Consider the following 19,675-nt stretch of genomic DNA (forward strand, 5'->3'; position numbering starts at 1 on the left):
TAGAGCACTGCTCTTGTAGCTGCTCTCTGTCTCTGGGGAAATTAGTCTTGTTTTTGCTTTAGCACTTGTATTGTCTTTATCTTGACCTCTTATTTACCGTTTCTTCAGATAGCAGAATTTTTATTAGCTTTACCCTTTTACAGCCTAGCTGGTGTGAGGTGTGTACGAGTAAGTTATATTGTGGTCTGCGATCCAAAGTTGGACTTTGGTTTGATCTTCACCTATAACAAGATAAATTAGAGGACTAACCTTCATAATCCTGTAAGATTTTACTGGTTTCACATGATTAATTTAACCGTCTTGTGCACTTGTGAGTTCTAAAGCTGAAACTACAACACTAGATATTTGGATTCTATGACCGCTGGCTTTGTCTGTACCAGCAACCGTGGAGTATCCTGTGGGTGTCCCTCCTCTCTGGATGGGGAAGAGAACTCAAAGGAGGGAATCAACAGGGCCCCGGTCACCTGGGCCAACAACTCCAACAAGAGACACCAGGACAATACGGGTGAAGATGGTGCTGTTGGGAAGCTCTGGGGTGGGAAAGTCCAGTCTGGCAATACGTTTCAGCAAGGATGAGTTTAAAGGCACTTTACCCACCGTAGGCTGTAAGTACACATATACGTGATATAATTCTGTGTCATTAGTAGTATTAGGGTGGATACAAGTGTATTGGTATCATATGCATGGCTATTACAGCATTATGCTCCTAGTGCCAAAGGTATGTATATACTTCTGTGGCATGTTATTTCAGCTGTGCACTTTTAGCGTTTTTCAGGAGCTTGTTTTTTCATATAATAGTATCTTATTTCATAGCCCTAAGCTAAGTTGTCTCTCTGGTATATTTTGTCAAGAACATTGTTGCTCTGTTGTTATTTGAATACAAAATGGCTTCGCAGTCAGACATCTTTGTCTTGTCTCATCCCATGTATATATATTTTTATATATTTTTCTTCGCATTCTTTTTAATATTTTTCCTAAACCTCAACTTCAAAATACTCTCATGCAACCCGCCTTACCCAATGTGGTGTGGATCTGTATTTCTATTTACCTCCGAACTGGAATACCTCAACTGAAGCTAGCTAGCTAACTAGCTACCAGCTATCAGCTATCAGTCAGCTAATCACAGCTAGCGGTCATCAGCTAACCTTTAGCTCGGAAACCTCTCACCAGTTCGTACAACGCTTTTCAAACCAGAGCATACCGGACCTATTTTTCTCTCCATATCCCAGGATTCTTACCGCAAACTCTGAACCCTTTCATCTGGATCATGGCAGCTAGCTAACCGCAACCCGTGTTGACTACTCCTGGCTAACGTTTCCGTCCCCGGAGCAAGCACCAACTAGACTGGGGCTAGCCCATGCTAGACCCATCTCCCGGCTAGGGCTCCTGGGATCCTGAAGCCCACTCCTCGGCTACAATATCCGCACCCCTTCTACTGCCGGTACGGGGCACGGAACCCTTCCGATCCTTCACGACTGGAATACCAACATAATCTGCACGAGGATCCCAACAGGCCCCTCAGGCTCGACGCCCCGTGAAGGCCCATTCTGCTAACCGTGGCCTGCTAGCTATCTATAGCATATTGGACTGTTAGCTGATCCACCGGCCAGTTTCTTGGACCACTATACCCATTTTGCCAATTGGACTTGGATCCCTCTGCTCCTTGGAACCCTACAAATTCCACGACTGGTCTATAGACGTCAACGCACAAGGAAGCAAAAACAGACTTTTCCCTCATCGCAACATCCCTCTAAGGCCCTTATGCTAGCTTGCTAGCCTGCTAACTGTCTGAATCACCGTGTACCCAGCCAGCCCAACCACTCACTGGACCCATACAATCACTTGGCTATGCATGCCTCTCCCTAATATCAATATGCCTTGTCCATTACTGTCCTGGTTAGTGATTACTGTCTTATTTCACCGTAGAGCCTTTAGCCCTGCTCAATATGCCTTAACCAACCATGTTGTTCCACCTCCCACATATGCGATGACATCACCTACTTTAAACATCTCTAGAGACTATATCTCTCTATTTATTACTCAATGCCTAGGTTTACCTCCAATGTACTCTCTATCTTCCATACCTTTGTCTGTACATTATGCCTTGAATCTATGCTATCGTGCCCAGAAACCTGCTCCCTTTACTCTCTGTTCCGAACGTGCTAGACGGCCAGTTCTTATATCCTTTAGCCGTACCCTTATCCTACTTCTCCTCTGTTCCTCTGGTGACGTAGAGGTTAATCCAGGACCTGCAGTGCCTAGCTCCACTCCTACTCCCCAGGTGCTCTCATTTGTTGACTTCTGTAACCGTAAAAGCCTTGGTTTCATGCATGTTAACATTGGAAGCCTACTCCCTAAGTTTGCTTTATTCATTGCTTTAGCACATTCTGCCAACCCGGATGTCTTAGCCGTGTCTGAATCCTGGCTTAGGAAAACAACCAAAAACCCTGAAATTTCCATCCCTAACTATGACATTTTCTGCCAAGATAGAACTGCCAAAGGGGGCGGTGTTGCAATCTACTACAGAGAGGGAACCCTACAAGTTTCTATCTTACTATCCAGGTCTGTACCAAAACAATTCGAGCTTCTACTTCCTAAAATTCACCTTTCCAGAAACAAGTCTCTCACCGCTGCCGCTTGCTATAGACCACCCAAAATTGTTGCAACCCCTATTACTAGCCTGTTCAACCTCTCTTTCATGTTGTCTGAGATTCCCAAAGATTGGAAAGCAGCTGCGGTCATCCCCCTCTTCAAAGGGGGGGACACTCTTGACCCAAACTGCTACAGACCTATATCTCTCCTACCCTGCCTTTCTAAGGTCTTCGAAAGCCAAGTCAACAAACAGATAACCAACCATTTTGAATCCCACCACACCTTTCCCCGCTATGCAATCTGGATTCAGAGCTGGTCATGGGTGCACCTCAGCCACGCTCAAGGTCCTAAACGATATCTTAACCGCCATCGATAAGAAACAATACTGTGCAGCCGCATTCATTGATCTGGCCAAGGCTTTCAACTCTGTCAATTACCACATCCTCATCGGCAGACTCGATAGCCTTGGTTTCTCAAATGATTGCCTCGCCTGGTTCACCAACTACTTCTCTGATAGAGTTCAGTGTGTCAAAGGGCCTGTTGTCCGGGCCTCTGGCAGTCTCTATGGGGGTGCCTCAGGGTTCAATTCTTGGACCGACTCTCTTCTCTGTATACATCATTGATGTCACTCTTGCTGCTGGTGAGTCTCTGATCCACCTCTACGCAGACGACACCATTCTGTATACTTCTGGCCCTTCTTTGGACACTGTGTTACCAACCCTCCAGACAAGCTTCAATGCCACACAACTCTCCGTCCGTGGCCTCCATTGCTCTTAAATACAAGTAAAACTAAATGCATGCTCTTCAACCGATCGCTGCCTGCACCTGCCCGCCCGTCCAACATCACTACTCTGGACGGGTCTGACATAGAATATGTTGACAACTACAAATACCTAGGTGTCTGGTTAGACTGTAAACTCTCCTTCCAGACTCACATCAAACATCTCCAATCCTAAGTTAAATCTAGAATTGGCTTCCTATTTCACAACAAAGCATCCTTTACTCATGCTGCCAAACATACCCTTGTAAAACTGACCATCCTACCGATCCTCGACTTTGGCGATGTCATTTACAAAATTTACAAAATAGCCTCCAATAGCCTCCCTATTCAATAAATTCGATGCAGTCTATCACAGTGCCATCTGTTTTGTCACCAAAGCCGCATATACTACCCACCACTGCAACCTGTATGCTCTCGTTGGCTGGCCCTCGCTTCATACTCGTCGCGAAACCCACTGGCTCCATGTCATCTACAAGACCCTGCTAGGTAAAGTCCCCCCTTATCTCAGCTCGCTGGTCACCATAGCAGCACCCTCATGTGGCACGCGCTCCAGCAGGTATATCTCTCTGGTCACCCCCAAAACCAATTCTTCCTTTGGCCGCCTCTCCTTCCAGTTCTCTGCTGCCAATGACTGGAACGAACTACAAAACTCTCTGAAACTGGAAACATTTATCTCCCTCACCAGCTGTCAGAGCAGCTCACATATCACTGCACCTGTACATAGCTCATATGTAAATAGCCCATCCAATCTACCTCATCCCCATACTTTATTTATTTATTTATTTATCTTGCTCCTTTGCACCCCAGTATCTCAACTTGCACATTAATCTTCTGCACACCCTACTATCCCAGTGTTAAATTGCTAAATTGTAATTACTTTGCGACCATGGCCTATTTATTGCCTTGCATCTCTTATCCTACCTCATTTGCACATGCTGTATTTAGACTTTTCTACTGTATTATTGATTGTATGCTTGTTTACTCCATGTGTAACTCTGTGTTGTTGTATGTGTTGAACTGCTTTGCTTTTTCTTGGCCAGGTCGCAGTTGCAAGTGAGAACTTGTTCTCAACTAGCCTACCTGGTTAAGGTGAAATAAAAAAAATAAAATAAAAGAATGTACAGTGGGGTGGGGCAAAAAGATAGGCCTGTAATTTTCATCATGTACACTTCAACTATGACATACAAAATGAGGAAAAAAATCCAGAAAATCACATTGTAGGAGATCTTGCAAATTATGGTGGAAAATAAGTATTTGGTCACCTACCCAGATTTCTGGAGACCTGGAGTCTTATCACCTGTATTAATGGGTCTTGTTATCAGTCTTCCATTTCCAAACTCCACTATTGAGCTTCAAGGACACCAGAAACAAAATTGTAGACCTGCACCAGGCTGGGAAGACTGAATCTGCAATAGGTAAGCAGCTTGGTTTGAAGAAATCAACTGTGGGAGCAATTATTAGGAAATGGAAGACATACAAGACCCTGATAATCTCCCTCGATCTGGGGCAAGAGGTCTACAACGGTGGGCAAAAATTTTGTTTCTGGGGCCTACCATCAGTAACACACTACGCCGCCAGGGACTCAGATCCTGAGTGCCAGCGTGTCCCCCTTTGGTCAAGTCCAGGCCCATCTGAAGTTTGGAGTTTGGATGTCCAGAAGAAGTGACTGTTTGAGATGTTTTGGTAAAAACTCAAGGTGTTTGGAGGACAAAGAATGCTGAGTTGCATCCAAAGAACACCATACCTACTGTGAAGCATGGGGGTGGAAACATCATGCTTTGTGGCTGTTTTTTCAAAGGGACCAGGGTGGGGCCATGTATCGTGAGATTTTTGAAAACCTCCTTCCATCAGCAAGGGCATTGAAGATGAAACGTGGCTGGGTCTTTCAGCATAACAATGAAGGGCAGAGGGAGCCTAAGAACCCTTAGAAAATCTTTGGAGGAGTTGAAAGTCCATGTTACAGGTCTGCTCTAGAGAGCCATGGAGGAATCTTGCTAGTTTGTAGACTTACAAAAACATTTGTGACCAACAAAAATAACAAAGTATTGAGATACACTTTTAATACTTTTTTCCCACCATAATTTGCAAATAAATTCATAAAAAATCCTACAATGTGATTTTCTGGAGAAAAAAAAATCAAATTTTGTCTGTCATAGTTTAAGTGTACCTATGATGAAAATTACAGGCCTCTCTCATCTTTTTAAGTGGGAGAACTTGCACAATTGGTGGCTAACTAAATACTGTTTTTTGCCCCACTGTATTTTTTTCATAAGGTTGGCAAACTGGCCACTCTAACTTCGTATTAGGGATGTGGATTAAAGTTTGAGTAACATTGTAGTATGTCATTGTGCTTAACCTCAGGGATCTAGTTGAAGAATGTTGCCTGTTAGGGTAGGTTACTGTATGTCTTCATTCTACCTGGTGTCACAGTATATTCTGTCCCCCCCAGGTGCCTACTTCACCCAGGTGGTGTGTCTGAGTGATGTCACATTTCACTTTGAGATCTGGGACACGGCGGGACAGGAGAAATACCACAGTGTTACCCCGCTGTACTACAGAGGAGCCCATGCAGCACTGGTGGTGTACGATATCAGCAAACGAGTAAAACTAACACACAAATGCAAACACATGAACACAAACTGTAACTTTTTCACTCATCATTATTCATGATAAATGTAGAACTGTCCATAACCATGGTAGCATCCACATTAATGTAGAAGTGTTTAGAAATATATTATATTTATATTGACACTAAAAGTGACTGCAAAATTACACAATACATTATTTATTTATATTGGGCACAAAATCATCTGAAATACAACCAAAACAAATAGCTAATACATCTAACAAGTTTGTAGAGCCACAAGCTTGATATAATCATTGTGTGCTAGAAATATGGGACCAAATACTAAACTTTTGACTGCTTTAAAACACATAAGTGAATTTGTCCCAATACTTTTGTTACCATAAAATAAGGGGACATTGTACAGAAAGTGCTGTAATTCTGAAACGGTTCACCCGATATGGATGAAAATACCCTCAGATTAAAGCTGACAGTCCGCACCTCATAGTCATTATATACACTACCGGTCAAAAGTTTAAGAACGCCTACTCATTCTAGGGTTTTTATTTATTTTTTACTATTTTCTACATTGTAGAATGCAAGGGAAGACATCAAAACGATGAAATAACACATATAGAATCATGTTGTAACGAAAAAAGTGTTAAACAAATCAAAATATATTTAATATTTGAATTCAAATAGCCACCCTTTCCCTTGATGACAGTTTTGGACACTCTTGGCATTCTCTCAACCAGCTTCATGAGGTAATGCCCTGGAATGCATTTCAATTAACAGGTGTGCCTTGTTAAAAGTAAATTTATGGAATTTCTTTCCTTCTTAATAAGTTTGAGCCAATCAGTTGTGTTCTGACAAGGTAGGGCTGGTATACAGAAGACAGCCCTATTTGGTAAAAGACCAAGTCCACATTATGGCAAGAACAGCTCAAATAAGCAAAGAGAAACAACAGTCCATCATTACTTTAAGACATGAAGGTCAGTCAATACAGCAAATGTCAAGAACTTTTAACGTTTCTTCAAGTGCAGTTGCAAAAACAATCAAGCGCTATGATGAAACTGTCTTTCATGAGGACCGCCACAGGAATGGAAGACCCAGAGTTACCTCTGCTGCAGAGGATAAGTTCATTAGAGTTACCAGCCTCAGGAATTGCAGCCCAAACAAATACTTCACAGAGTTCAGGTAACAGACACATCTCCACATCAACTGTTCAGATGAGACTGTGTGAATCAGGCCTTTGTGGTTGAATTGCTGCAAAGAAACCACTACTAAAGGACACAAATAAGATGAAGAGACTTGTTTGGTCCATGAAACACAAACAATGGACATTAGACCAGTGACCAAATTTGAGATTTTTGGTTCCAACCTCTGTCTTTGTGAGACGCTGTGTGGGTGAACAGATGATCTCTGCATGTGTATTTCCCACCGTAAAGCATGGAGGAGGAGGTGTTATGGTGTGGGGGTGCTTTGCTGGTGCTTTGCTGGTGAAACTGTCTGTGGTTCAAGGGACACTTAACCAGCATGGCTACCGCAACATTCTGCAGCAATATGCCATTCCATCTGGTTTGGGCTTAGTGGGAATATAATTTGTTTTTCAACAGGACAATGACCCAACACACCTCCAGGCTGTGTAAAGGCTATTTTACCAAAAAGGAAAGTGATGGAGTGCTGCATCAGATGACCACAATCCCCCGACCTCAACCAAATTGAGATGGTTTGGGTTGAGGTGGACCACAGAGTGAAGGAAAAGCAGTCAACAAGTGCTCAGCATATGTGGGAACTTCTTCTTGACTGGTGGAAAAGCATTTCAGGGGAAGCTGATTGAATGCCAAGAGTTTGCAAAGCTGTCATCAAGGCAAAGGGTGGCTATTTGAAGAATCTCAAATATAAAATATATTTTTTGGTTACTACATGATTCCATATGTGGTATTTAATAGTTTTGATGTCTTCCCTTGTATTCTACAATGTAGACAATAGTACAAATAAAGAAAAACCCTTGAATGAGTAGGTGTTCTAAAACTTTTGACCGGTAGTGTAAATGCTGCAGTACAGAGCCAAAACAACAAAAAATGTGTTACTGTCCCAATACCTCTGTCACTCACAGTGTGTGTGTTTAGGAAAGCTTCATAAGGGCCCAGATGTGGCTTCGGGAGCTGGAGAAGCACTATATTCCGGCTTCCACCGTGATGGTACTAGTAGGAAACAAGGGGGATCTTTCAGAGCTGCGCCAGGTGACATTACAGGTACTGTACTCACTGTTACAAACAACACACACAAATACACACTCATGCATAGTCACACTTGCACCAACCCCTATAACATACCACATACACTGTACATATTACAGCAAACAAACACATTCACCCAGGCTGTAGGGAGACTCAGTCATACATACAGAATGTCCCATGTGGATATTAACGGTACTCCTATATGATGATCAATCTGACATAAACATCCCTTCCCCCACCACACACACATACACATTGTACTGTACTTTCACATTGGTCACCACATGACAGCAGTGCAATGTACCGCTCATATTTGATTAATGCTTGATCCTCTCTATTCGTTTCATAGGAAGGGCATAGTCTTGCCGTTGACAGAGGCTTGCTTTTTATGGAGACCTCGGCCAAGTCAGGGAATCAAGTCAGTGAACTGATGCTGGCTATTGGTAAGTAGTCAGGCACTCTAGGTGTGAAAATATTTCTCAATTTATGTTCTTTGATATTCATAATTGTGACAGCTTTGAATTTGTATCTCTGAAGATAGACCACTAGAGGGCAGCAGATAGACAAACATATATTGTTCATATTTCTTATAATGGAACAATATGGTCGATACAGAAAAGTGAGTAAGCAACAATGCTTGGTGAGACATTTCACATGCATTTATAAAGCCCTTTTTACATCAGCAGATGTCACAAAGTGCTTTACAGATACCAAGCATAAACCACAAACAGCAAGCAATGCAGATGAAGAAGCACGGTGGCTAGGAACCTAGGAAAAAACCTAGAGGGGAACCAGGCTCTGGTGGGTGGCCAGTCCTTCTGGCTATTAAGGCCAGATCGTTCTTCAAGATGTTCAAAAGTTCATAGAGGACCAGCCGGGTGAAATAATAATCACAGTGGTTGTAGGTCAGTAGGTCAGTGCAACAGGTCATTATCTCAGGAGTAAATGTTAGTTGGCTTTTCAAAGCCAAACATTCAGAGGTCAACACAATAGGTGCGGTAGAGAGAGAGAGAGAAAGTTGAGGACAAGGTAGCACGTCCGGTGAACAGGTCAGGGTTCCATAGCCGTAGATAAGGTTCCATAGGACTCCATATAAGACAGGAGAATTACACCAACCATAACTCTAGCCCCTCAGCACATAGACTATTGTAGCATAGATACTGGAGGCTGAGACAGGGGGAGGTCTGGGGACACTGTGGCCCCCGGACAGGGCCAAACAGGCAGGATATAACCCCACCCACATTGCCAACGCACAGCCCCCACACCATTAGAGGGATATCAACAGACCACCAACTTACTACCCTGAGACAAGGCTGAGTACAGACCATTAAGATCTCCTCCACCGCACAAGCCCAAGGGAGTGCAAAACCGGACAGGAAGATCACGTCAGTGAGTCAACGCACTCAAGAGACGCATCCCTCCTAGGGACGGCATTTTTTATTTATTTATTTTTTATTTTACCTTTATTTAACCAGGCAAGTCAGTTAAGAACACATTCTTATTTTCAATGACGGCCTGGGAACAGTGGGTTAACTGCCTGTTCAGGGGCAGAACGACAGATTTGTACCTTGTCAGCTCGGGGGTTTGAACTCACAACCTTGCGGTTACTAGTCCAACGTAAGCCAGTGACTCAGCCCCCGTAATAGAGTCCGAGAATCCCAGTGGAGAGTGGGGAGCCGGCCAGGCAGAGACAGCAAGGGCGGTTCCTTGCTCCAGTGCCTTGCCTTTCACCTTGGCACTCCCTGGTCTGACTACACTCAATCATAGGACCTACTGAAGAGATGAGTCCAGACCAAGTCTGCGTCTCTCACATGGATAGGCAGACCATTCCATAGAAATTGAGCTCTATAGGAGAAAGCCTGGCTTCCAGCTGTTTGCTTCGAAATTCTATAGACAATACGGAGGCCTGCGTCTAGTGACCTTAGTGTACGTGTAGGTATGTATGGCAGGAAAAAATCAGAGAGATAGGTTGAAGCAAGCCCATGTAATGCTTTGTAGGATAGCAGTAAAACCTAGCACTGGAGTAATATGATCAAATGTTTTGGTTCTAGTTAAGATTCTAGTAGCTGTGTTTAGCGCTAACTGAAGTGTATTAAGTGCTTTATCTGAGTAGCCAGAGAGTAGATCATTGCAGTTTCTCAGTTTTGCAATGTTACGAAGATGGAAAAAAGCTGTCCTTGAAATATTCTTGATACAGTATGTTCGTCAAAAGAGAGATCAGGGTCCAGAGTAACACAGAGGTCCTTCACAGTTTTATTTGAGATGACTGTACAAACATCAATATTAATTGTCAGATCTATTTGTTTTCTGGGACCTAGAACACGCATTTCTGTTTTGTCCATGTTGAAAAGTAAAACATTTGCCACCATCCACTTCCTTATGTCTGAAACACAGGCTTGCAGGGTAGGCAATTTTGGGGCTTCACCATGTTTCATCGAAATGTACAGCTGTGTGTCGTCCGCATAGCAGTGAAAGTTGACATTGTGTTCCCAAATGACATCACCAAGAGGTAGAATATATGATGAAAACAATAGTGGCCCTAAAACAGAACCTTGAGGAACACCGAAACTTCCAATTGATTTGAGGACAAACCATCCACAGAGACAAACTGATAACTTTCTGACAGATAAGATCTTAACTAGGCAAGAACTTGTCCATGTAGACCAATTAGGGTTTCCAATCTCTCCAAAAGAATGTGGTGATTGATGGTGTCAAAAGCAGCACTAAGGTCTAGGAGTATGAGGACGGATGCAGAGCGTTGGTCGGATGCCATTTAAACGTAATTTACCTTTAATGAGTAGGCTGCATAGATTTCGTGACTAAAAGCTCAAAAGGATAAAACACAGCCATTGTCTTTTTTGTAAATTGATATTGCTGTCGTAAATGTTAGCAACACCTTCGCCTTTGCAGGATGCGCAGGGGACATGGTCACTGATGTAACCAGGAGGAGAGGCCTCATTTAACACAGTAAATTAATCAGGCTTGAGCCATGTTTTAGTCAGGGCAATCACATCAAGATGCCCAAGCTAGATCGAGGTACAGACAGTCTGTGGGGATAGCTGAGCTGACTGCACTGACTGTGCTAGTGGCAGACTCCACTAAGCTGGCAGGCTGGCTAACAGCCTGCTGCCTGGCCTGCACCCTCTCATTGTGGAGCTAGAGGAGTTAGAATGAGCGAATAAGTGACACTGGTTGAGCATACTGACAGCATTTCTTTCCAGAAGCCTTGAGAAAATTGTCCGGCTGCTGGGACTGTGCAGGGAGATTTATACTACTCTCTGTACTTACTGGTGGCACAGACGCTGTTTCATCCTTTCCTACACTTAAATTTCCCTTGCCTAACGATTGCATCTGAAGCTGCGCTTGCAACATGGCTATCCTCACCATAAGGCGATAGTTCTCCTCTATATTATGAGTACAGCGACTTCAATTAGATGGCATAGTGTTAATGTTATTAACGTTACTTAGCTTTTGTGGCTGGTGGAGGTCCTGTAGATAGGCTGGACACATTACATTTTTAACAATTCTTTTTTCTGATTAAAAACTAGTTCATTGCATCCGCCGTGGAGCCCAGTTTCATAATATGACCATATTTACCAGCTGTTTGCCATAGTTTATGCATGTCTGTCTATTTCGCCAAATATCTTTCTTTTTTTGAATTTTACCCCTTTTTCTCCCCAATTTCATGGTATCCAATTGTTTAGTAGCTACTATCTTGTCTCATCGCTTACAACTCCCGTACGGGCTCGGGAAAGACGAAGGTTGAAAGTCATGCGTCCTCCGATACACAAGCCGCACTGCTTCTTAACACAGCGCCATCCAACCCGGAAGCCAGCCGCACCAATGTGTCGGAGGAAACACCATGCACCTGGCAACCTTGGTTAGCGCGCACTGCGCCCGGCCCACCACAGGAGTCGCTGGTGCGCAATGAGACAAGGATTTCCCTACTGGCCAAACCCTCCAGAGCTTGGGCGCAAACCCAGAGTCTCTGCTGGCACAGCTGGCGCTGCAGTACAGCGCCCTTAACCACTGTGCCACCCGGGAGGCCGGATGCCATTTTAATCAAGAGAATCTCCTCTTTCTAATTATGTAAATCTGGGCAGCGAGCTCGGTTGTCATCGTTCACTAGACCAGAAATAATCAGACGTTTTCATTTTTTCCCTATTTTCTCATTTCCTAGACATAAGCACAGGTGTGATTTTGTGGTTGTGGTAACTAACACTGGCTGTGGAAGTGCTGAGTGGCATATAGAAGGATGCGGTGTGTGTGTGATCCCTCTCTGTCTCAGCCCACAGGGTGAAGAGGTGTACGAGTGAGCATCAAAGCGGTCTGACAGAGTGGCAGGAGACAGAGTTAGTGAACCTGCGCCGCTCTGAGACCCTACAGCACCCTCTTGCATCCTGTTGCCCCTCCATTGGACCCTAATGTGTGTTGTGTGTGTGTGTGTGTATCTGATATTTTTGTGAGGAACTGTATGTTCAAAGATTTAAGTTTAAGACAATGACTTCTCAATGACCCAAGATCAGCTCAGTTAATCCCTACCATTGTGACAATGAGTTGTCATAATGCTGCATCAAATGTACGTTATCTGAGGGGCGTTGGCAGACAAAATGTAAGTAACTTAATTTATGTGCCCCTAATTGCACCGAATACCTCTGTTTATCTTACAGCTATTTCATGCAGTACTCATGTGCCTATGAACCAGAGTTACAATGTCAGCACTGAGGTGGTGTGCCCTAGTAGGAAGTCTACTGTGTGCAGCTCACCATGTACTATCAGCTCCAATATAAATAACATGAGCATGTCTACTGCTGATAAGCTTCCCAGTAAAGCATTAAAAACAATTAAGCAACCCAGAAGTGCTAGAAATAGTCAATAACGTTCTTGCAACAGATGACATCTACATTCTGACTGTCTCTGATAATACCTTTGATGATACAGTGATGGCAATGCCTGGCTATAACATCTACCGAAAATACAGAAATGCAAACAGGGGTGGTGTTGTGGTCTATATTCAGAATCTCATTCCTGTAAAGCTTAGAGAGGATCTCATGTTAAATCTTATTGAAGTAAAATGGCTACTAAAGCCCATTCTTGTGCTAACAGTCTGGAAAATATGTGTGAAATGCTTGATAATGTATGCGATATCAACAGAGAAGTGTATTTTCTGGGTGATTTAAATATTGACTGGCTTTCAGCAAGCTGCCCACTCAAGAAATAACTTCACTGTAACAAACTGTAACCAGTGCCTGCAACCTGGTTCAGGTTGTCAGTCAACCTACCAGGGTAGGTACAAATAGCACAGGAATGAAATCATCAACATATATTGATCACATCTTTACTATTGCTGCATAAATTTGCTTCAAAGTAGTATCCAAATCCATAAGATGTAGTAATCGCAATATAGTAGCCATATCTAGGAAATCCAAAGTTCCAAAGCCTGGGCCTAATATAGTGTATAAGAGGTCATATAATAAGGTTTGTTGTGTTTCTTATGTTGATGATGTAAAGAATATTTTCTGGTCTGTGGCGTGTAATGAGGAGTAACCAGACGCTGCCCTTGACACATTTATGAAATTTCTTATTCCAGTTACTAATAAGCATGCACCAATTAAAATAATTACTGAAAAAACTGTTAAACCCCCTTGGATTGATTAGGAATTGAAAAATTGTATGGTTGAGACGGATGAGGGAAAATAAAAGGCAAATGGGTCTGGCGGCCCAATCGATTGGCAAACGTACTGCAAATTCAGTAATCATGTGACTAAACTAAAATAATAATTTAAATAATCTATACTATGAAAAAAAAAAATTATATGAAGAATGATAGTAAAAAGCTTTGAGCACCTTCAATTAAATGTTGATTCATTGAATCAGATGGCCCATTCATCACCCACATGCCAGGAACAAATTATGACACTACATATCCAGGTTTATCTGACCAAATTATGAAAGACAAGCATTGTAATTTTGAATTCTGTAGAGTGAGTGTGGAAGAGGTGAAAAAAATATTGTGCTCTATCAACAATGACAAGCCACCAGGGTCTGATAATCTGGATGGAAAATTACTGAGGAGAATAGCAGGCGATATTGCCACTCCTATTTGTCATATCTTCAATTTAAGCCTGCTAGAAAGTGTGACGTCATGCATGGAGGGAAGCAAAAGTCATTCAGCTACCGAAGAATAGTAAAGCCCCCTTTATTGGCTCAAAAAGCCAACCAATCAGCATGTTACCAACCCTTAGTAAACTTCTGGGAAAAAAATAGTGTTTGACCAGATACAATGCTATTTTACAGTAAACAAATTGACAACAGACTTTCAGCACGCTCATAGGGAAGGACATTCAATCACAGCACTTACACAAATGACTGGTGATTGGCTGAGAGACATTGATTATAAAAATATTGTGGGGGCTGTTTTGTTAGACTTCAGTGCGGCTTTTGACATATTCAATCATAGTCTGCTGCTGGAAAAACGTATGTTATGGCTTTACACCCACTGCTATATTGTGGATAAAGAGTTACTTGTCTAACTGAACACAGAGGGTGTTCTTTAATGGAAGCCACTCTAACATAATCCAGGTAGAATCAGTTATTCTTCATGGTAGCTGTTTAGGCCCCTTTACTTTTTTCAATCTTTACTATCAACATGCCACTAGCTTTGAGTAAAGCCAGTGTGTCTATGTATGCGGATGACTCAACATTATACACGTCAGCTACTACATCAACTGAAACAACTGCAACACTTAACAAAGAGCTGAAGTTAGTTTCAGAATGGGTGGCAAGGAATAAGTTAGTCCTAAATATTTCCAAAACTAAAAGCACTGTATTTGGGACAAATCATTCACAAACCCTAAACCTCAACTACATCTCGTAATGAATAATGTGTAAATTGAGCAAATTGAGGTGACTAAACTGCTAGGAGTAACCCTGGATTGTAAACTGTCATGGTCAAAACATATTGATGCTACAGTAGCTAAGGAGCATTCTATCCATAATAAAGCGTTGCTCTACCTTCTTAACAACACTATCAACAAGGCAGGTCCTACAGGCCCTAGTTTCATTGCACCTAGACTACTGTTCAGTAGTGTGGTCAGGTGCCACAAAGAGGGACATAAGAAAATTGCAGTTGGCTCAGAACATGGCAGCATGGCTGGCCCTGAAAAGTAATTGGAGAGCTAACATTAATGATATGAATGTTAATCTCTGTAAGAAGTGTTGACAAGCTGAATGTACCGAGCTGTCTGTTTAAAATACTAGCACACAGCTCAGATATCCATGCATACCCCACAAGACCTGCATACCCCCCCAGAAACCAGAACAGACTATGGGAGGCGCACAGTACTACATAGTGTCATGACTACATGGAACTCTACTACACATCAGGTAACTGATGCAAGCAGTAGAATCAGATTTACAAAACAGGTAAAAATACATCTTATGGAACAGTGGGGACTGTGAAGAGACACACACAAAGGTAAAGACACATTATAATATTGTTGTATGGTGGTATTATACATTTTGTATTGTAGTTATGTAGTGTTGTAATAATGTTATATGATGTACTGTTTAATATTTTGTTTTATATGTAATGTAAGTGCTTTAATGTGTTTGGACCCCAGGAAGAGGCAGCAGCTAATGGGGATCCCTAATAAATACAAATACACCAAGTCACTTGGCTCTGTCATATCCTCACATGGTCTCTCCTATCATTGCTATGCAGATGACACTCAACTATTTTTCTCCTTCCCCCTTTCTGACACCCAGGTGCACATGCGTGCCTGGCAGATATCTCAGCTTGAATGTCGGCCCACCACCTCAAGCTCTAACTCGACAAGGCGGAGCTGCTCTTCAACCCAGGGAAGGCCTGCCCACTCAAAGACCTCTCCATCATGGTTGACCGCTCCCCAGTGTCTCACTCCCAGAGTGCAAAGAACCTTGCCGTGACCCTGTCGTTCTCTGCAAACATCAAAGCAGTTCCTGCAGGTTCATGCTCTACATCATCCGTAGAGTACGACCCTACCTCATACAGGAAGCGGGGGAAGGTCCTAATCCAGGCACTTGTCATCTCCCGCCCGGACTACTGAAACTCGCTGTTGGCGACAGAATGCTGCAGCCCGCCTGGTTTTCAACATTCCCGAGTTCTCCCATGACACCTCGCTCCTCCGCACACTCCACTGGCTTCCAGTCAAAGCTCGCATCCACTACAAGACCGTGATACTTGCCTATGGAGCAGCAAGAGGAACTGCCCTCCCTACCTTCAGGCCATGCTCAAACCCTACACCCCAACCTGAGCACTCGGTTCTCCCACCTCTTGTCTCTTGGCCGTCCCACCCCTATGGGAGGGCATCTCTCGCTCAGCCCAGTCCAAGCGCTTCTCTGTCCTGGCACCCCAATGGTGGAACCAGCTTACCTCTGAACCTAAGACAGCAGAGCCCCTGCCCATCACCCAAAAGCACCTGAATCCCTACCTCTTCAAAGAGTATCTTAAATTATCCCTCCCCCAAAAACCTTTCCTGAACCAACACTTGCAATTGTCTCCCCCACCCCCTCTGACTTTACTGATAGCAAGTTTATTGATGAAAAGTGTACTTACTATGCCTGTCATATGTGGTTGTCCCACCTAGCTATCTTAAAATGAATGCATTAACTGTAGGTTACTCTGGATAAGAGAGTCTGCTAAATGCCTCAAATGTAAATGTCAAAATATATCAGCATAGGACTCTTTCTTTCACGTTTTTTATTTGATTTTTCTTCACAAGACACTCAAGCAGTATTTTTTCAGAGGATCATTCCAAGTTTCCAACAGTGTTGCATCTTATTTCTTGCTGATTGAAAACATGGTTGGGGGTTGTGTTCATTAGGGCACGCAATGTAAAATGTTTAAAAACTTTTTTCAGGGATCCTTGGTTGGTGCAGCAATCAAAGCACTGTACTACAGTGCTGAGGTGCCACTACAGCCTGGGGTTCAATCCTAGTCTGTGTCACAACCGGCCGTGACCAGGAGTCCCATAGGACGGGGCACAATTGGCCCAGCTCCGTCTGGGGTAGGTAAGGGTTTAGCCGGTGGGGCTTTCCTTAGCTCATCATGCTCTAGCGACTCCTTGTGACAGGGCTGGGCACCTGCAAGCGGACTACGGTTGTCAGTCGAATGGAGTTCCCTCTGACACATTGGTGCGTCTGACATCCAGGTTAAGCGAGTAGTGTGATAAGAAGTAGGCAGCGAGGTGGGTCATGTTACGGAGGACGCATGACTAGGCCTTTGCCTCTCCCGAGCCCATTAAGGAGTTGGAGAGATGTGCCAAAGGACCTAATTCGGGAAGAAAAAGGGGCAGATAAACATAAGCTTGTGGCCATACCACTCTGAACACGCTTGTTCAGGGTCGGGCCAGGTTGTACTGGGACAGGAGACCGCCTGGGAATACCAAGTGCTGTAAACAAAACAAAAGTTTTGTGATGGAAAAATGAAACTTGCATTTCTCGTTGGATAAATTAATCCAGGTAATCCGTTTTCTCCCATTTGGTCCTGAATGAGCATGGCCCGGGTCTTTATTGTGTTACAGAATTTGAGAAAGAAACTTAGGGCTACTTGCAGTTCTATGACAATATGAGTGAGATATCTCACTTAATGGGGATTTACTCAGGCGTATTCTCCAATGGAAATACCAATCCCACCATATGTTGGAGACAGACAGGTCGAGTGGTGAATGAGGTAAGCCCCTTTCCTCTTCATAAGACGCCAATTGCCCTGCCTCTGGTCATTCTCAAGCGTGCCTCTCTTTCAAGCAGGGAAAAGTGGTAAGATATCTCACTCATATTATCATAGAATCGAGGTTATGCAAGTAACCCTAAGTTCTATTGTATGGGATTTCCTCCTCTTCTTCCGAAGAGGAGAGGCGAAACGGATCAGAAGACCAATATGCGGCGTGGTAAGTGTCCATGGTTCTTTTAATATGTAAATGTACACATGAACACTACAAAACAATAAACATGGAACGTGTGAAACCCTAAACAGTCCTATCTGGTGCAAAGACAGAGACAGGAACAATCACCCACAAACACACAGTGAAACCCAGGCTACCTAAGTATGATTCTCAATCAGAGACAACTAATGACACCTGCCTCTGATTGAGAACCATACTAGGCCGAAACATAGAAAACCCCAAATCATAGAAAATCACACATAGACTGCCCACCCAACTCACGCCCTGACCATACTAACTAAATACAAAACACAGGAAATAAAGGTCAGAACGTGACAGTACCCCCCCCCAAAGGTGCGGACTCCGGCCGCAAAACCTTGACCTATAGGGGAGGGTCTGGGTCTGTCCGCGGTGGCGGCTCTGGCGCAGGACGCGGACCCCACTTCACCATTGTCTTAGTCCGCCTTATTGTCCGCCTCCGTGGCTTTCTCACCATGGCCACCCCTCTCAATGACCCCACTGGACAGAGGGGCAGAAGCTCTGGACAGAGGGGCAGAAGCTCTGGACAGAGGGGCAGAAGCTCTGGACAGAGGGGCAGAAGCTCTGGACAGAGGGGCAGAAGCTCTGGCGCCTCTGGACTGAGGGGCTCTGGCGCCTCTGGGCTGAGGGGCTCTGGCGCCTCTGGGCTGAGGGGCTCTGGCGCCTCTGGGCTGAGGGGCTCTGGCGCCTCTGGGCTGAGGGGCTCTGGCGCCTCTGGGCTGAGGGGCTCTGGCGCCTCTGGGCTGAGGGGCTCTGGCGCCTCTGGGCTGAGGGGCTCTGGCGCCTCAGACTCCGGCAGCAGCGCCGGACAGGCGGGAGACTCCGGCAGCAGCGCCGGACAGGCGGGAGACTCCGGCCGCGGCGCCGGACAGGCGGGAGACTCCGGCAGCGGCGCCGGACAGGCGGGAGGCTCCGGCAGCGGCGCCGGACAGGCGGGAGGCTCCGGACAGGCGGGAGGCTCCGGCAGCGGCGCCGGACAGGCGGGAGGCTCCGGCAGCGGCGCCGGACAGGCGGGAGGCTCCGGCAGCGGCGCCGGACAGGCGGGAGGCTCCGGCAGCGGCGCCGGACAGGCGGGAGGCTCCGGACAGGCGGGAGGCTCCGGCAGCGGCGCCGGACAGGCGGGAGGCTCCGGCAGTGGCGCCGGACAGGCGGGAGGCTCCGGCAGCGGCGCCGGACAGGCGGGAGGCTCCGGCAGCGGCGCCGGACAGGCGGGACCACCTGCAGGGATGAGACGGAGAGACAGCCTGGTGCGTGGGGCTGCCACAGGAACCACCAGGCTGGGGAGACCTTCAGGAGGCTTGGTGTTAAGAGGAGGCAACTGAAGGACCGGGCCGTGGGGGAGCACTGGAGCTCTGGTGCGCAACCTTGGCACCACTTCCCCAGGCTGGACAACTACTTTAGCCCGGACCCTCCAGAGCGCAGGCACAGGTTGAACCGGGCTGTGGATAAGCACGGGAGATCTAGTGCTCACTACACGCACCTCTCCCCTAGGCTCCACTCCCACATTTGCCCGGCACGAGCGGAGCGCAGGCAG

The 19,675-nt window shown here is 45.1% G+C and overlaps 1 protein-coding gene across 1 annotated transcript; it reads left to right on the forward strand.

Annotated features, from left to right (window-relative positions):
• Positions 1–13,360, forward strand: LOC112225079 (ras-related protein Rab-17-like). The gene is made up of 5 exons (XM_024388690.2): positions 1–605; positions 5,823–5,974; positions 8,069–8,194; positions 8,529–8,622; positions 12,468–13,360. Exons 1-5 carry the CDS (start codon positions 419–421, stop codon positions 12,602–12,604), a joined length of 696 nt encoding a protein of 231 aa, XP_024244458.1. The 5' UTR covers positions 1–418; the 3' UTR covers positions 12,605–13,360.
• Positions 13,361–19,675: the final 6,315 nt, after the last annotated feature.

The sequence above is a fragment of the Oncorhynchus tshawytscha genome, linkage group LG26 (assembly GCF_018296145.1).
Source record: "Oncorhynchus tshawytscha isolate Ot180627B linkage group LG26, Otsh_v2.0, whole genome shotgun sequence".
Taxonomy (NCBI): domain Eukaryota; kingdom Metazoa; phylum Chordata; class Actinopteri; order Salmoniformes; family Salmonidae; genus Oncorhynchus; species Oncorhynchus tshawytscha.

Excerpts from the sequence above, each read along its gene's own strand:
- LOC112225079 (XM_024388690.2), top strand. The coding sequence starts at position 419 with ATGGGGAAGAGAACTCAAAGGAGGGAATCAACAGGGCCCCGGTCACCT. Across the intron at positions 5,975-8,068 it reads TGTACGATATCAGCAAACGA|GAAAGCTTCATAAGGGCCCA; the intron begins GTAAAACTAACA and ends GTGTGTGTTTAG. Across the intron at positions 8,195-8,528 it reads TGCGCCAGGTGACATTACAG|GAAGGGCATAGTCTTGCCGT; the intron begins GTACTGTACTCA and ends TTCGTTTCATAG.